The 19,189-nt window shown below is 31.3% G+C and overlaps 1 protein-coding gene across 4 annotated transcripts; it reads right to left on the bottom strand.

Moving 5' to 3' along the window:
• Positions 1 to 1,287: 1,287 nt before the first annotated feature.
• On the bottom strand, positions 1,288 to 18,866 carry LOC106458186 (putative ferric-chelate reductase 1 homolog). 4 transcript variants are annotated; one of them, XM_022384327.1, is made up of 14 exons: positions 18,587 to 18,866; positions 16,015 to 16,106; positions 15,345 to 15,432; positions 14,612 to 14,824; positions 14,132 to 14,236; positions 13,029 to 13,188; positions 10,936 to 11,040; positions 9,991 to 10,106; positions 9,160 to 9,246; positions 6,273 to 6,332; positions 5,602 to 5,701; positions 5,142 to 5,282; positions 4,560 to 4,624; positions 1,288 to 1,695 (listed from the first exon to the last, which is right to left on the bottom strand). In XM_022384327.1, the coding sequence occupies exons 1-14, from the start codon at positions 18,779 to 18,781 to the stop codon at positions 1,606 to 1,608; spliced, it is 1,617 nt and encodes a 538-aa protein (XP_022240035.1). In that variant the 5' UTR covers positions 18,782 to 18,866; the 3' UTR covers positions 1,288 to 1,605. The 4 variants fall into 4 exon arrangements, with proteins under 4 accessions (XP_022240035.1, XP_022240037.1, XP_022240036.1 ...); XM_022384329.1 differs by having other exon boundaries at positions 13,080 to 13,188; XM_022384328.1 differs by having other exon boundaries at positions 14,132 to 14,233.
• Between the last annotated feature and the right edge of the window lie 323 nt (positions 18,867 to 19,189).

The raw sequence follows: 19,189 nt of genomic DNA, 5'->3' as shown, positions 1-19,189 counted from the left end.
ACTCAAACACTTAACTGGAACCTACACCTGAATAATGTCATAAGCAACGCGAATAATAGAATAACCTATCTACGTCGCTTAGGAGGAATCATCAAGGGCGATAACAGTAAAACAATAACAAGTATTTATAAAGCATATATAAGACCTTTTTTGAATATGGTAACGCCGTTTTCTGTAATATGGCTAACTACCAAAGGAATAGAATTCAAAACCTCCAAAATAAAATAATCAAAACTACATACCGACCACCTAACTACACACCACCGTAGACCTTATGTAAATTCAAAAACATACTACCAATTAAAGAACGTATATTCAAACTAGCACCCAAATTTTACAAATACGCGGTTAAATGTAACCCGCGAATTTACACAGCTTTTCGACACCCCAGTTGCATGGCAACACTATTTATCCCCCATCAATATGATTAACCGCTTGCGTTTGTTTTTAATTATGCACAAAGATACACAAGGGCTATCTGTGCTCTGCCCACTACGGGTATCGAAACCTGGATTCTAACGTTGTAAGTCCGCAGACATACCGCTGTGCCACTGGGGGCACCACCAACTAGTAGGAAACACATACTGTATACATTATTTACTGATACTGTGTTTTATTCTAGCGTTTGGGCACTAGGAAGCAGACTATTCGGCACTCGCCTACTAAAAGTGGTTTTTCTCGGGGTACTCCCGTTTCCCCCAGAACTAAATTTCTCTGGATAGAATTTTTAGATCCCAGTCCTAAAAAGGACCGTTTTTCGATTATTTAAAAATCTTAATATAAATCCAAAATTTAAAATAACTAATAGCCCAATATTCAGTCCTAGGACTTTCTCCTATTGTTTCATTCAAATTACAGAAAATTAATCTATTTTCATAGTATTCCATGATAACTAAATTAAAGCTGTTTTTGGATATGGCTTTGGTTACCTTCTTGGAATCCTTGACCCCCCCCCCCCCCCACACACACACCATCAGTGACGTCACCACCCAGCCGCCGAACCTTTCCTTCTGTCCATATCACCTCATAATCAACTTCCGATTCTTTGACCTTTCCTATCACCTTAGGATGTTACCGACTCATAATACCCGCCCAAGTCAAGACTAGTTTTATAAACAAAACAAATTACCGTACTTAACAGAAACCCAATTTCTTTCGGCCCTTAGCCTTTTATCGTAATACAATGCTCTATGATCTAACACGTGTGGGGCGAAGAGAAACTATAGTTCCTGAGCAACTCTGATTGTCTTTCAAAAATCAAAATTTCTATGATGTGTGTTCTTTGTCTTCTGAAGATGGTGGAGCGTGTTGTATTGAAACATGTAGTTTTTTAGCGTATATATATTTCTGCTTTAACTTATTGTGCATATTGAAACGTTGTATATTATCGCCCTACATGCTTACATTTGAAGCATTTGCCCTTGTTTTCGTTATCAATCATATACCAGTGGAACTGTATACAACATTCACATAATGATTATTTATTCACTTCAACCGTCCAACAACAAACTATATCTATACTATACTATACGTGTTTTTTCGTAATGTTTCAGGAACTGGATTGTTTTAAGAAATTAAACATTTTATTTAACAAGATGTACACCTTTACAACCAGATGAGTAACACCAAGGCTGCAACCAGCCCTGCCACAATAACAATGTAGATCCCTAGCATGAAACGACGAAAGTTGCTTCCCTGCAGAGAAGAAGAAGAAAATATATAGTTTTAAATATACAGAAGACAATGTGATACCTAATAAAACTGAATGAACTAAACAATGCATAACAGAAACACAAGTTTACATAATCTGCTGCTTTTTTTTGGTTTGATTTACATTCAAAGATTTAAAAAAAAGCAGCTATTTACAAATTATCAATTATTTAAAGTTACATGTTAAAACTGGAATATTTCACAAAGTCTTCATACAGTTTTTCATTATTTATAGAACAGTATTTGACTGGTATCACAACACATTCTTTATACAATGTTTATATATATATATATATGTTTTCATATCCAAGTTAAAGAAGTACTGTAAATCAATTTTAGTTGACATGACAAGCATAACAAATATCAAACAGAAGATTTTAACTCATAAGACATTTCTGTTGCAAAAGTTTCCCAAAAATGTTCTGTTTTAAGAGTAAATAAAAGCAAAATTACGAGTAACAAATATTTTTTATTTCTTGTTTTGAAGTTCATATGTTGTGATGTGTTGCAGCCTACAGAGTGCATAATTCTTCTCATGATTCATGGCATGTGCACATTTTACTGATGTCATGAGAGTACAAATTGGAACACAAAGTGTCCCTTAAGTGACATACTTTTAGTGTCTACTGACTGACAGACAACACACTACTGTATATTGGTGTGAGTGGTTAAAACAGGAGACTCTTCCAGGCAGCCTTAGGCCCCATTTTGGGGGAATAATTATAATCATAGAGAGGGTTGGTTTTAATAGTCTATTCTATTATGGGTTAGCATCATTTCTAACATGTATAAGTATTGCAGTTCTGTTAGACACACTTCTAACCATGTTCTGAAAGCATCTGATGCAACTTGTTGCTGCTGTCAGTTTAATAGCTCAGCAAGTTGATAATGACTGAAGGACTACAGTCTAAAATGTTGAGCTAATGTCCCTATATGGTTTCAAAGTTGCTTCATTTAGTCAAAATTTAGGCTTTGAGTGACCATTTCAAGACACTGGCCACCAAGTGGCTCAGGAGTAAGTCTCAGAGCAAATAATGCTACAAATTGGGTTTCAGTACCTGCAGTGAGCAAACACAGATAGTTCCTTGTGTAACTTTGTGAATAACAACAAGTGAAGAAAGAAATGAAAAAACAACAACAAAAAACAAGACATTGACATTGTTACTTTGGAACCAGGTGTGGGTCAAACATTTCTTTGTGACCAGGACATTATGCTGCTGAAACAAAACATTAATCTGTTGACAAAAATCTAGGCCATACCCTTGAAGTATGTTCATTTAAGACCTCCTGATATTCATGAGCTTTGAAATGTTCACTCACATAGGTGCAATACCCAATGTACAGAATGCAGCTCACACTATAACACTAAAACTACAATCATAACAGTTGGCGGAACACAGTCATGAGTAAACTGTTCACCTGCCTACCTTCAAAGCCATACTCAGATGTTACTTTAAAATAGGTGAAGTGTTTTTATTCACTCCACAAAATGTATGACCAGTTATTAAGATTCCAGTGCCAATGAGCTTTACACTATGCAAGACACTGACAAGCATTATTGAAATGGTGTATTTCAGTAATTTTAAAGTACCTGTATTAATGGAGAACAAATAGCACAGATAGTATCCATTTATGTGTTTCCAGTGAACATGTACCATGCACTGATAGCACCTACAGCTAATCCGAGCATTTTGCAAATGATGTACTAGCAAAATTAGCAATGCTGTTGGATCGTCTCATGCACAGTACTTAACAATAATAAAACTGTGGCAATTTTTCACATACCAGTTTTTCTCACTGCTAATTGTGGTCTATAATTCACAACATCTGGCACCTTTACGTACAGTTAGACACCATTAATATGCTTATCTGATGGTCCCTGTATTTCTACTCACTAAATGTGTTTGGTGTACCAGATAATATGTTCAAGTAGTGTCCTCATATTATCGGCAGGGCAAAATATAATTCTCTGACAAATCATAGGTTTTAACAGATTCTTTTTGATAAAATTATGTTTATTACTACTTTGTTGTTCCAAATGACAGGTTTAAAATTATTCTTAAATAGAAGAAGAATGAACTGATTATTATAGTTTTGTTTACGTCAATAAACAACACCTGTAATCCATGCTAAAGGATGTACTGTCACTCTTATACTGCACCCACAGCTTAAAGTGCAGGAAATATTTTGTGGTATCACATGGATTAGAATATAACTTCCCAGCTCTAACATAGGGCCAACCCATGTTCATTCTAAAGCAGCAACTAAAACCACATTTGATATTTTATGTAAGACTGCACAATTTAATAGGTAATCTATTTTTATCTAACTGTCAAATAAGTAATAACAATTTAATTGCATATATTGTATATTATTCTATGTCTAAAGATAATTTTTAACAATTTCCAGAGCAATTGGATATAACTTTTAAAAAATATGCTTTGAAAATATTAGTTTGAAAGAATATTTTATGACAATACATTCCAGGAATATTCCTGGAAATCTCATTGTTATTTTGTTGTAGGTCATCTAATTAACTCCTTCCTGTTACAGTTTCCTTTGAAACATCATGTCTGTTTGGTTGCACCTATAATAAAGTATCAGAAGTAACTTTAAATTTTTTATGCTGATTACCCAACCCAAACTTGAGACAAAAAAGTGGCTCAAGTATATCATACTACTTCTAAGTTAGTAAAAAGTGCACTAGTAGCTTAGAACAATGTAAGTAAACAATGGTGGAGTAAAATTATCCAAAGGATTTCCTTTACACTTGTTGTGTCAAGTATTTTTTTCTTAATTAGTTGGTTGAAACAACACATGCAGAAAACTTTTACATAATACAGACTTACTGGAGCATCTTTTGGGCTATCTTGTTCTTCTCCATTTAATTCTTGTTTACCTTTCTCAGTTCCTTCTGAATACCACAAAAAATTACAATAAAGATTATGGCTGCGTGCCAACATAATTCTAATATTTTCACTATAAATACCCATGTAATAATTATGTAATTAATTCAGATGTACTTACTGTAACACTCATACATACAATAGCCACACAAGTTACACCCTGACCCAGTACATCTTGTTAGACATTCATACAATAGCCACACAAGATACGTATTGTAGTAGAATCTCAAGTAATATCAATTACAATTTTATACCAATTCACACAATAGTTTCACAATAAATACTTAGTAAAACACACATTTATATAATAGTAACACAAAGATACCTCATTACACACACCCACACACAACAGTACACAAGAACTGCACAACAGAAAGCCTAATTGTGCAATAATTAACAAGATATACCAATACAATTTTTTGCATATCATACAATGTTTCCAATGATATATTAGATATCTGCAGTTAGAAATTCTGGGTTATTGAGAAGATTTCTATACTACTTTAAATCAAGCTAAAACCTTACTCTTTCTATCCACGATGCATGCATGGATATGCATGAGCAGTTGGAAAAGGAAATAAAATGTGATGTAACCCACCAAGATCCAATAGTAGGCATAAGGAAGGTTAGCTGCTTCGAGCGACACCGCCAAGAATATTGTCAAAACTAAATTAGAATATAACAAGATAAATACATTTTTCTTCTTTTGGTCTGAAGGTTATCCCTTAAAAGTTTCCTACATATATCTTAGCCTGAAGAAACGATAATAACTTTTAGTTGCATCTTTAAAAACACAAGTACAAGAAATAAAATTCTCTGTGAACTTTCATTAAATAATTACCCATGTAACTCAATGTGTAATCTTCCATGACATTTAATGGTAAATAAGTAAACAGTATCAGTTAATATAACTATTAAAGTTTCAGACAAACTTTAATTTAACATTGTATTTCTTATCCTATTTCTTAAGTATAACTTCACTAACCTGCTAAAATTTTTGAAGTATTTCCCACAAACCAGTGAAGCCAATTGAAGATGGACCTGTTCTTGGCATCAGGTTTTGGAAGAAATAGAGCCATTATTGGCTGAAAAAGTTCGTTTTTTTTTATAATGAGTTATGCATTTTTAACACATTTGAGTATTATTTAAAAAACAAAGTTATGAATAAAATAATAGTTATAACTTTCAATATTATACGAAAAAGTGTTACTGTAACATTTTGTATAAAACCAGCTGAGAAAAGTATTTCACATTTTCTAGTGTTTAAATTAAAAACTTATTGATATATAATCATGAAAAGGGAAATATTTACATTAATAAAATATTTTTAAACTAGTATCTTCATAAATATAGGGTGAGAGAAGCTTGCCTAAAAAGTTTGGAAGCTGAATGTAATCTTCTTGCCAAGAATGTCAGTTTAAATTTAATTGTATTTTGATTCAACTCTGATCAAATTTGTTATGTCATATTATTCTAGTTTTTAGGTAGAGTTTAATACTCAAAGCATGACATATTATAAACATTTTGAGGTATTTAATACATGTCAATAGTAAAGCAGAAAAAATTATACTCGTTAATTTATCCAAAGTATCACATCGTAAAAAATACTTATTAGTAATGTATCAAAATTATTCAGCACATTAAGATATAACTCACTTGAAGTAGTGCTAGTCCTGTAGCTACACAGCCTGTAATAGGATGGGGGTTTGGATCAACCTAAAAAAAAAAGAATGCTTTGTCTTCCTGATAATTTTTTTTCCAACAACAAAAACTTTAAAACTTCATAACAATATCTGTATTAGCACTTATTTTGGAATTAATCATAAACACCCCACCACCACCACTTCCAGTGGCTCAACAATAAGTTTGTAGGCTTATGACACTAAAAACCAAGTTTTGAAACCTGCAGTGGGCCAGTACAGAATGCCCATTGTGTAGCTTTGATCTTAACAACAAACACAACACCAAATTAATGTCAAAAATATTTTTATGACATATTCTCCACCTGGTGTCAATTATGGTCAATTATTATTAAAAATAAAGCTAAAGTTAAATACAAAAATACAAAACAGCTAGTAAAAGATTGATACTAAATTCTAATATTTAAAAAATTCAGTTTAAAAAACTACAACCAGAACAAAGTGAGTAGGAACCAATACTGAATAGTAAACAATATTGTTGTGGTATTTAGTAATATGTAAAGATTTTTGTGTATGAAATGTTTCTTTACACCTCAAAATCTAATTGAGAAACTTGATGTCAAATTTTTGTGGCGTTTTTTAAAATTAAATCTTAATACAAATACTTTAAATTCAGTAATGCGATAACAAATGGCTCTGAAATCTATGCATCAGAAAGTGAGAACTCTTGTCATACAGTACGTTTATTTGTTTTTTTCATTACTGTATCATTGTATGCTAGTTATGTTAATTCCTTATCCTAGTGTACTATTTATTTTACTTCTGTAACACAGTATAACTGTTATTTTGCTCTCACCACACAATATGGTAGTTATTTAATTCCCTTCATAACATAGTATGCCCGTTGTTTTGCTTCTGCAAGTTAGTGTGTTAGTTATTTCATTTTATAATGCACTATATATGTATGTATATATATATAAATAAATAAATAGCTTACAAACTATTGATTACATTAATTGTTTATAGGCGATTAAATCAGCACTATAAAACAATATTGAATTAAATATCGCAATATCGTTATCAGTCTTGGTTGTCAGCTTATTGTCATAATGGATAATGTCTGTGGTAATAGCACCCAAATGCGTTGGAGATATCCCATCTATCAGACAATATCCAAATGTCGATTTCAATCTAGTCAGCTGTCATGGAAAAAATAAATAAATCATCAATCAAATAAGGGTACAAAGCTGAGTGCTTACACCCACAATGTCTTAGCTTCTACTGCCTTTCACTGTCTATAGCAAGTTGTGGGAAGGCAGATACCCTTAACTTTCTTAAAACAGAAATTAATTGAAGCTTCGTATACCCATAATTGATTGATAATTTAGTTTATTTTATTTTTATTTTCCATGATAGCTGACTAGATTGACATTGGCATTTGGATTTTGTCTTATAGATGGAATATCCCCAATGCATTTGGGTGCTATTACCACAGACATTATCCGTATGACAATAAGTTGACAACAAGGACCAATAACAGTATTGCGATATTTATTTCAATTCATTTGTACTTTAAAAAATTTAAGAGTATCTGCCTTCCCATAACTAGCTATAGACAGTGAAAGGCAGTAGAAGCTGAGACGTTATGGGTGGAAGCTCTCAGCTTCGTACCCTTATTTGATTCATGCTTTTTTTATTTTCCATGACAGTTGACTAGATTGACGTCGGCATTTGCATATTGTCTGATAGATGGTATAACCCCAATGCATTTGGGTGCTATTACCACAGACATTATCCATGATGACAATAAGTTGACAACCAGGACTGATAATGGTATAGCGATATATATACATATATATATAATTATTTTACTCCTCCAACACAAAATAAGGAAACTGAATATAGATGTGGATCAGGAATTTAATCTTTACCAGACTAGGCAAGAAATAATTTTCCTCATTTTTTTACAAAACTGCTTTTCAAGTGAAAATTGTTAGTCAGCAACATATGAAGCTTGTGTACTATTATTTCTGAAACTCAAATTTTCCTGAGGCAACTGAAGCAGGTGCCTTAATGTGTGTGCTACTCTTTGGTTTGTGGCTGTATAACTGCACAAACTATTAAATCATTTAATTTATAAAAATGGAAATAATACATAATGAAGTTAATAAAAATACCTAATCAATAAATAAAATATCAAAGTATGTGAGATATAAGTAAATTAAAGTAGTATTTAAATGTGAAATTGTTATGTAGGTTTACAAGTACTTGAATAGATATTCTAAATGTCAATAAGTTGTAATACAAAATTAAACAGTCTTGCATTAGAAACAACAGACAAAAATGACATGGGAGATGATTAATGAAGAATGCAAAAAACAGCAATTTAATCTCAACGAAGTTCCAAACAACATACATTTTACTGAAACACATATAAAGTAATTCCTCATGGTAACTTTAAACTTGAATCTTACTAAATTCAAGTGTGTTGATGGAAAAAGTGTATTTAACTTTCATTCATTTTAAATACTTATTTGAATAAAAGTAAGAACAAGTAATATTGAATATATCTTATATAAATAAAATTTCCCATTGGTTTCTTTTAAAAAAAAACAATGATTATATTTAACTTAATGTATATAAACTAAACTGTTCACTGTTTTATTTTCTCCCTCTATCTTTAAGCAAGTAAAGTTTTATAAAGATTATCTGTACTTGTTATGAAATAAGAAAGTATTGATTTTTACATGAGATAGATAAATCTAACCATTTAAAATCCTTCACTTCCATTAAACTGTACTCAGACATGATTTTCTCACCACTTAATAATATGTAAAGCATTCGTTTCAATGTAATTTTTATCAAGAATAAAGTAAAAACTAAAAAGACATATAAGGCCTTACTTGACTCCATCCTTCCACATGAAGGAAAATAAGCACAAACGCTGCAATTATCAGGGACAAGCTCAACAACATCAAAAACTGGTGGACCTGTGAAAATAGCAGAAATATGTCTTTACTGGGATCACTGTAGGAAGGGTAGATAAACATTTTAAAGTTATAAAACTATTAATTTAAATATAATGATGAAGTTTTAAGTTTTCAATTATTCTATTCACTTAACTTCACTATACAAACGGAAAACTGAATCTCTAATAATTAAATTAACATATGAGGATTATAACCATGGTAAGTCTGAGACTGGTAATAATCCTGCATAGTTTTTGTTTTTTATTAACAGATAAAGGTCACATTGTGAAGATAAATAATGTGAGTGTTCTATCAGAGTAAATTTTGCAAGATATTTTAGATGATAAAGATGCTTATGAGAAAGTGAAACAGGATAAGATCTTAAGATAAGACATTAAAAGCACTCAGTATTTTGTAAGATATGTGTAGTATTGATCCATTTATTAAAATGAGTGAAAGTATGAATGAGAAAAATGAAATCCCCAAAAACTCAGAACAAACAAAATGAGCTCAATATCTTATGGGATGTGCAATATTGATTAATTATGAATAAAAGAGGGAGTCTGAATGTGTTTCAAAAGATTAAGCTCACACAACTTCAAAAAATATCTTGCATAATTTTTGGGGTATTTATAAAATTAAATAACTATTCCAAAAAACCTAACAGAATGGTAATAAATCATATTCTAAAATTATCTTCTCACTGAATAATGCATATGAGATGAGAGTTACCATTTTGTTTGTGATCATTTGTAAGATACTTACAGCAAACCAAATGTTCATTGTGCAAAGTGTGTTATTTTGCCACACTTGCTTATAATGTCTTGCTATTATCATAGCAAGACCTACAAATCCAATCCAAGCTGTTACCATAAAACTCCCTATATGAGAGAAAAAAGAACTATTTCAAAGTTAGAAATAAATTTGTATGCATAAAGGTGAACAAGGTTTTGAAAATTTGTCTACTTAAGAATAATACAAGATATAACTGACTCATAACACTAGTTGTTAATACTGCTGATGTAAAACTCTTAACAAAGTAAACATGAATAATGAGAGTTCATGTAATTTAAAATATATGGGGAAAATATGTTTCATCCAAAATAAATGTATTAATTTAGAAAAAATCATTGGTTGGATTTTAACTTCATAACTTAATTCAATAACTACTTTTCAACTTAAAATTTTTCAGAAAGAAAGCAAGAAAGCCTGAACAATCTATTGCAAAAGAGGAATAATTTCTATTACAAAGTTTATTTACTTAATTAACCATTACTTAGCAAAAACAAAATGCTGTAAAATTTTCATTTACTTCTAAGGAGGGATATTAAAAGGTTTGACATACATTTGTTTAGATCCATCATTCTTGGCTAAGCAAAAGACTGACAAAGTCCTAATTATAAAATATCTAGACTTTTTTGTTTTATTTTTCTTAATGGAATACTAAGAAGCAGGGACTTAAAGAACAACAATTAATACCAATAATCAGGGGCAACATTTTCAATAATAAAAGTAGAGATACTCAGGTGGGTGAAGTGGACCTCTTTTTGAAAAAGAAAAAAAAATCTGTGTAAACATAAAAAACGACAAAGCAGCTCAAATAAGTCCTGGTACTAATACTGCCTTACAAAATAAGTTCCAGCACTCAGTACTGGTAAGTACTGGCAGAATTTCACCCTTGCCAATGATTATTTTTTCTGTGTTCATTACCATGCAGTTTAATGAATAGTGGCACCTTGTCACCTTCCACTGTTGATATCAACATCAGGTTTACTGGTTTATCTGAGACAGCTCTTTCATTATGTTTCCTCTTAACTGTTAAAAAAACAATCAAAACAAATGTAAAAACAAACAAAATTATTAATCTTTGTATCAAAACTAAATATGTTTTATTTAATAACAAGAACTTTTGTTTTGCACAAAAGTGATGTATATATATATACATCCATGTTATGCTTGTCTCTAAAACAGTACAATTAAACAAGAAGTAAAAAAGGGTGAATTATGACCAATGCAGTAAAATAAGAATATCAACTCCATAATATTTTTAAAAGATTGCATGAAAGGACAAATTGACTAAATAAACAAAGATGACTTATGGTTAAAAAGTTGTATAACCTGTTTAAGGCTCAAATATTATAACATATCTGCCTTAAGTTAAGGCATCTGACAATGACAAAACAATGTTGAAACGTTGTACATTTGTTACTGTGCTAAACTTGTAATATAGTTTTTCATTACTCACCAAGTCACCTCCAAACTTTATTGTGAGTATTTGACACTCTTCTGTTGTAAATCAGGGTACATGAATGCCACAGAATCATAACCTGATGAATTTTGCACCTGTGACTTGTGATCACATACAAGTGTACTATCTCACCACTGCTTTATCAAGTTGCAATGTTTAGTTAATTAGATTCTTTAAGACACTGCCCTAAAATGTATGTGCTCAAAAGACAGAGCTAGCTGTCATAACAAAATCATCCATTCTGAAGGATAGATGTGTCAACAAAAAGATAATCATTTGTCTCCTGATCTTTGAAATTCTACACTTCCTCAAGAGCAGGCAAGTTGGTTTTATGGATTTTGTGACACACAGATCAGTACTTACCAAACACTTTAAATGATTGGAATAAGAAAACAATACAATTTCTTGAAATATTTACATCAATACATGTTTTCCTTAAAACTTTTATTTAAGCAAATAGCAGTTTCTTTGAAAATACCTTATCACTGTTAAAGGTTCTGTAGCATTTTGATTATTATTCAAAGCTTGTTTCTTGTACTAGCTTAAAAAACGTCTCCCTTACTCTTAGTAATGTCTCATTTTCTGCAATTGCAATAATCATGAACATGTTATAAGATACCACCACATCACAGCCAGCTAATGCATGTGTTACGTCTCCGTTTGTTAATTAACTTTCCGTAACTTCGTTCCGACGAAACTTTAGCGACACAAGTCCTTACTTAATAAAACTGGTTTATTCTTTCCAAATATAACTTTACGATACACTTAATTTCAACAATCGCGCTAAAACAAACGCTATAACAACAAACGTGCTCAATAATACTCTCTTATACCCTCTTATATATACCAGACTACCCTATATCTAGTAATCTCCCGACAATTCCCGAAGGTTCGAGAGAACGAGTCATGTGACCTCGCTGATGCAACACATGTTTATAACACTTGAACTGTCTTTAGACCTTGGATTATTGTTACTCTTTACATTCCCCTAATCTTCTTATTGTGAAACTGATATAAGCACCCTCAAGTGTTGGAGAATGGAATTCATAAATCACACAAGATCATCGAGGAAGGCAAATATTATCTTTAACTGGGAAAACATTTTAAATTCAAGTAAAACGTTTTAAACACACATCTTAGCTTAATTTGTGAATAAACTCTTCTTTACAATTTGACTGCAGTGGACACAAGAAGCCAGCTTTAAATAAACATCAAAATGATACAGAATTATAATTGTAACTTAAGAAATTTTAAAGTTTTAGATTCTTTCAGTTACTAGTTAGAGTTTAAAGTCAGTTAGGCCTGTCTTAAGCTCATGCAGCCATATCGTGCCAACATCTCTCTTTTGTTTTTACCAAATCACATTCTGTGTTTCAAGTTGATTTAAACTGTTGGTTGCTTGTAAATCAGTAAATTTTTCTTCACTGTCTCAAAACCCAAATTTATAAATCTTACTTTCCTAGGTAAGACCTGAATACTGACTTATCGTAGCTACCTGTAATCTAAGGGTAAAGGCATATTACATCATACAAGGTTAAAATCAGATGGTACCTACCACCTTCTACACTCGCAGGTCCTTTGACGAGAAGAAGATGGTACTTTTTACCTATTATGCTCTGAACAGTGTTTTTCCTGGTTGCAATAACTTTCTGTTTCCAGTGGCAGGTTATCACACCATCCACATACTCTCCTGACTGATCATAGATACCAAGTTCCTACAAATATGTCAGCCAAGAGTGATTATGTAAACTTAAGATATAAAAATACAATATTTTTGATAAGTTTTTACTAATTATAACAAAGTCTTCAAAGATATTCTATCTCTTTATCAAAACAAGCCAACCAACATTAATAAGATATATTTTTGGATAAACATAGTATTCTTAAAATGTTCATGAATATTGCACCTTAAAGATATCTAATATTACATGACAAAGTTCCCAGTGGTAAAGGAAAAAATTATTTTTTCTAGGTCAGGGAGAAGTCAAGAAGTTTCTAGTAGGTCAGGGAAATTTAATATTTTGCCAATGGTCAGGAAAAGTTTGGAAATATTTTACAATAGGTGGATTTTATAAATATTTGTTCCTACTATGGCAATCTTTGGATATCAAATGCATTACAAATGATATTTGTAACTTGTACATTTATACAAAGATATATTATTGTGATATATCTCAAGATATAAATAAACTGGTGGGAAAAAAGTGGCTATAAAGGTGATGGGAGGCTGTTAAAGATAATTTTTGTTGCATTTTGGTTAGGGAAAGATACTTTAATAATATTGAAAATCATGAAATTTTTTTGGCTTTAGAACAGAGAACTATGGATGATTCATAAGAAATATAATAAAAACATTATGTTAAAGTGCATCTATTTACTAACTAGTGTTAATAATATTTTTCTAATTTTATAATGTTAACCAGATTTTTGTTTCGCATAACACTAATGCAGCTGATTTCAAAGTGAAAACACAACTTTTTGATCTATAATTAAACAGAATAAAAATTTCACTCTAGAAATAAAACAAATTTAAACTTTCCTTCAAAAAATTACATTTCAAGTTTTTTCAGTTTCACTGTAATTTTCCATTTTGGATACAAGTTTTTCATCTTATTCATGAATTTTAACTTCTAATTACAGTCATTGCAAAGTTCTTACATTATCCAAAACTTCATTTTTATAAGTTGAATTAATGTTCCAACTCTGTCGAACAACAACTCTTCTATTTACCAACATACATTCAGTTATGCTGTCTTCACCCTGCTTTAAAGAATGACAAAAGTAAAAGTATTAATAGGTAAGAAACAAGAACACAGAAAACTATTAAGTACTTGGTTCAAAACATCTAAAATGGGTTTTAATAAACCTCTTACATAGATAATACATTTTCTGGCTGCAGTGAATTTCTTACATTAATATGATATCTTTTCTTTTTTATTAATCATTAATGTCTTGTACTCACTATATGTTCTATAAATTTGATAAAATATAAAATTTTCCTTATATAAGCAAAAAATTGTTGTTTTTATACAATAATTGTTATGTAGTTTAACTAAGTGAACTTCCCAGTTCAATCTTTATTATGAGTAATTAGATGTTAAATGTTTATAAAAACTTTTAAATAACAAAACTTGGTACCATTTTAACATCTTCCGAGATTCCAACAGCAATGTACTTATCAAACAGCCCTAGAGTACCAGTCATCTTAAACTCTACCTCACCATTCTTGTAAACACAAGTTAAGATTACATAACAGTTCTTGTTTTTGACACATAGTGCAGGCATTCCAAAACAGCTTTTTCTCTTAGCCTCACAGTCACTATACAAGTCCACAGAGAGTTCAGGCTTTCTCTGAAAAATTGTTATAATTATAAAATACAGCAAAAAGTAAGCAAAAACACAACATTTGTAGGTGTCAATAATAAGCAATACCTGTTTCACACATCACAGATGGATGTTTAATGAAAAGATTAAGAAAAATAATGTGTGTGTATTGAAAATTAATGTGATCATATTGAATGATATATCAATTTGATATGTATCTTAGAATTCCTTAAAACATTTTTTAATTGCATTAGGACGATAACAGAAATCTACATATAAACACTAATCAAACATTAAATGCTGTATTCTGTTAATAATTAATCTATAGAATTCCAGAACTATGAGCACACATTATTTAAAAAAAAATGACAGCTATGACAGCTGCCACTTTTTGTAGCATGATTTGTTTTAAGTTTCTCCATTTAAAAACAACTAACTAGTTAAGTTTTATCTTACAAATCTTATTTTTGCTTGTAATATTAGCTTAATAAGATACTGGTTGGTCAAGTATGAAAAGATACATGATGAGCCAAATCACAATACTCACTTCTGGCTGAAGAGATGGACCAACAACCCAAAGTGGTGATGTATCAATATTTACCCAAAAGGTCTTAAAATCTTTCAATACTGTGCCCCTAACAACATACACAAAAAGAAAACAACAGAAAAATGGATTCTGCTCATAAGAATTTTCATGTTAAATAGAACAAGTTTTGGATAATATTTGTCAAAGTATTAATACTGTGCAAGTATTTTTAAGATGATGTAAACAGTCTCTTAAAATGTATTTTCTATAATGACATAAAGAATCTGTTAAAACACAGAGCTGCTTACATGCTTCTTTAACTGAGTTAAACTTTATACAAGAAATTAAGTTATTACATATTTTTGCCGTCCACATTTTACATAATAATATATTTTAAAACTTACAAATTTCCACGAATACACATTTAATTATTATTAACTCCTTATCAAAGCAACTACTAAAACAGATCAGAAACAAAAATTAATCCAGTAATTAAAAACTAATTTAATATACCAATCTATCTAGGAGTACACAACATCGTAAAACAAAACTTCATAATGATTAAAATGCATTGACTCATCAGTTGAGCAACACTATTTCTGGCCATAACAACAACATTACAAACTCGTCCATAGTCCTCTCTAGCTATGTACATGATTCCACTTTCCATTACTATAACCTTAAATCTTACCTAAATATTACTTTCCCTTTGAAGTTAGCAGGAGGTATCCACTTTGTTATAAATTCTTTTTTATCTTTCACATTTCCATGAGTCAAGGAATTCTGCAACACAAAGAAGTAAAAATTGTGTGAAAGCATATTTGTATAAAAGGGCTTCAAGCACTTTATTCACTGAATTTTCATTTGATTACATTTTGATTTCTATAAAAAAAACTACAGGACAGCACAGACCTTTGCTACACATAATAATTAAAGATCTAGACTTAACATACCTTAACTCATTCAGGAGTATACATAAGTTTGAGTTCATTATATCAAAATAATTTTGAATAATCAAATCAGCTAGTCACATGAAGACCACAGCCAATATAAAGCTGTGGTGGAAAGGCATGGATCAGAACTACATTTATATTGTTAACAATTTCATAGCAAGTGTGATGCCACCAAAAACTGATCACTTTCCAATGCAAAATATTCTTTACATTCAGATCATAAAGATGTGTTCAGATTGTGGATTTAGCATTTACAAGATGGGAATATCCCTTGTACTTAAATGCACTGGAAAACAAAGGAATATGGACTAGCTTTGGGCACCATGACCATCCAAAAAGACCTGCAACAAGTCACATACCAGCCCTGGTAAGCAAAGTATGGTGTCTTGTAGTAGGTGGGAATCCACAAATGCAAAGGTCAGTGGTAAAAGCCATCCATGTACCCCAGGTAACAGTTAAAAATAAAGAAAAAGGGAGTCTGTGTGGAAAAGTGACACAAGTCAGGTGTTCAAAAGTTGTTTCTATGACATATCTGTTCAATTAACCATCAAATACTTTAAGCAACTGGAGAATGAAACAGGTATTTCATATGCAGTCTATGAAGACATACTGGTCAAGTCACTGGATGCAGTGTGTATAAATCTATTTGCAATTGGATTGTTGAAACAGATATTGGAAAACATCCTCCTCCTACACTAGGTGGCTTATGGCAAGCCTACAGGGAGAAGTTGTGTGCTTTTGACATGACAGTCTTATGATGGAACCTTCTGCAATGGAAATTATGCTCCAGGGTTCTTGTTAAGATACTTGGTTATCAGAAAGAGCATGACCAAACATGGCAATGTGGACTGTAATGATGTGATAAGGCTCCAAAGTTGCTTTAATATAACTACTCAACCCCTATTTTACAGAATAGTAACAATATGAAAGGTGTTTAAAATGATATATTAAATATACTCTTGTAAAGGCCCATACGCAAGATGTTTGAAAGGGGGTTTTTAATTTGTGAGATCAGAAGCCAACACATATTGTATGAAACACAATTACCATGCTAATGCTACAGGGGTCTGGCAGCATGCAACTATTTCAAGCCAAAAAAAATGCTAAATATCATAATCAGCTGTACTATAACTATATAAATATAACTTTCTTACATCACAAAAATTGGGGGTTTGGCTGAAGCCCCTCTGTGCATATGTGTGGGTATTAAGTTGACAAAATTTCTGGAATGTCAATGATAATGCCATTACTTTATATACATATGGAGGATTACACTTATTTGTATTTGACGAGCTATTTTACTTATGTATAAATACACAGTCAAAAAGCATAAAGGAATGCCAATACCTTTGGCCATTTAAACTAGCCTCACAACATAGGTGCAGCCAGGACAATCAAAATTGAATACCAACGAGATAATTTTGTCTGCAGCACACGCATGTCAATGGTATGACCAAAGCATGCTAGTCATTGGAAAAACTTAGTAATTATGTGACAGAGACCATATAATGAAAACTTGGCTACAGTTGCGAAGTTCCATTGCTATTGAACATAGGTAGAGGTGGACTACTCAAACCAAAATAGAACTCACAGTCACATTTTCAATGTCCAATAGTTAAATTTGAATACAATAACAAAAGGATAATTAACCTTACTAGAACACCGACCTTGAACCTACTTCAATCAATCAAAACCTAATCCATAGCCGTTATTCGGCAGTTCCAATAACCTCGATGCAATTTCAACTATTAATATTGTTTTAATGTTCTTCACAAATGCATACTAATACAGGTTTTTAAAAAAACAAACAATACTGTCATATTGGTTAATTGACTTGGAGTAAAACAAAACAATATGATAAATATTAGCTTGAATAGAAACTTGTACAGTAAATAATAGTTAAAAGTGGTTCCAAGTTCTGTAGATAAGCACACATGCACTTGCCGTTTCTGGTATTTACATCTTTTCATATAAAACGGGAGTTTGAATTCTTTTCATTTCACTAAAGTTAATTAGAAAATAAGGAATCGTATAAAACATTCTTATAAAAACATCTCAACAAATGAAAAAACAAGAATTTATTTCTAATATGTAAGTTTTTAGTCAAAAAATTATCCACACTTGATAATTTTTGTAAAATAATATCATGAAAAGCAAAGTTTATGGTGTATGCACATAGTTGAATACAAGTTTAGAGTATAGTGCAATAAAGGAAATACAATACTTTCAATTATGTTATATACTAAACGTTAGAAGAAAACTTTGTATCATTAGTATGTGTGGAAAACACAATATTGATAAAAAATAAACCTTTTTTGATGAATTGCAGTTTATAAGAAGACTGTTCTCGTCCGCAGTAAACCTTCCATTAACGATATGTGATGAGTTAGCTTTCAATCGAGCCTCCAGAAGAAATCCTTTAAATGGTTCTCCTCTTGAAGCAGAAATTGTAACTGAAACGGAATTTTCTTCAATGTCACTTTTAAACTGCAAGGACAAACGCATTCATAAATATTAATACGTAAAGGACAAAACAAAGAACTTTATAGTTCACCTGAAGAGTTTTAAGAAACTACTTCATCCACCTGTTTTAAAGCTCATGGGTGATCCGCTAGTGCAGGTCTCAGAGGCGTCGCCGGGTCATTTAAAAAGAAAAATGACGGGGGGTGGGGGGGGAGACAATAAACAAAAAGAGACCTACTTTTCAGTTGCGGGTCCACTCTTATATCTTATGGATGCTTCTAGAAGTTTTAGCTGTTTTTATATTAATACTTTACTTTCATCACATGTTCTCTATGCAAAGTAAAATTTATTTGTCTGTAGGAAAGAGCCCTCTATATGTTTGTAGAAAAAGGCCTTCTTTGTTTGTTGAAAATAGTTCCCTATGTTTTTGTCAAAAGAGGACCCTGTATG

Source organism: Limulus polyphemus, unplaced genomic scaffold (assembly GCF_000517525.1).
Source record: "Limulus polyphemus unplaced genomic scaffold, Limulus_polyphemus-2.1.2 Scaffold426, whole genome shotgun sequence".
NCBI classification, from domain to species: domain Eukaryota; kingdom Metazoa; phylum Arthropoda; class Merostomata; order Xiphosura; family Limulidae; genus Limulus; species Limulus polyphemus.
The sequence above is the reverse complement of the archived record's forward strand: the minus strand, read 5'-3'. Positions and strand labels throughout refer to the sequence as shown.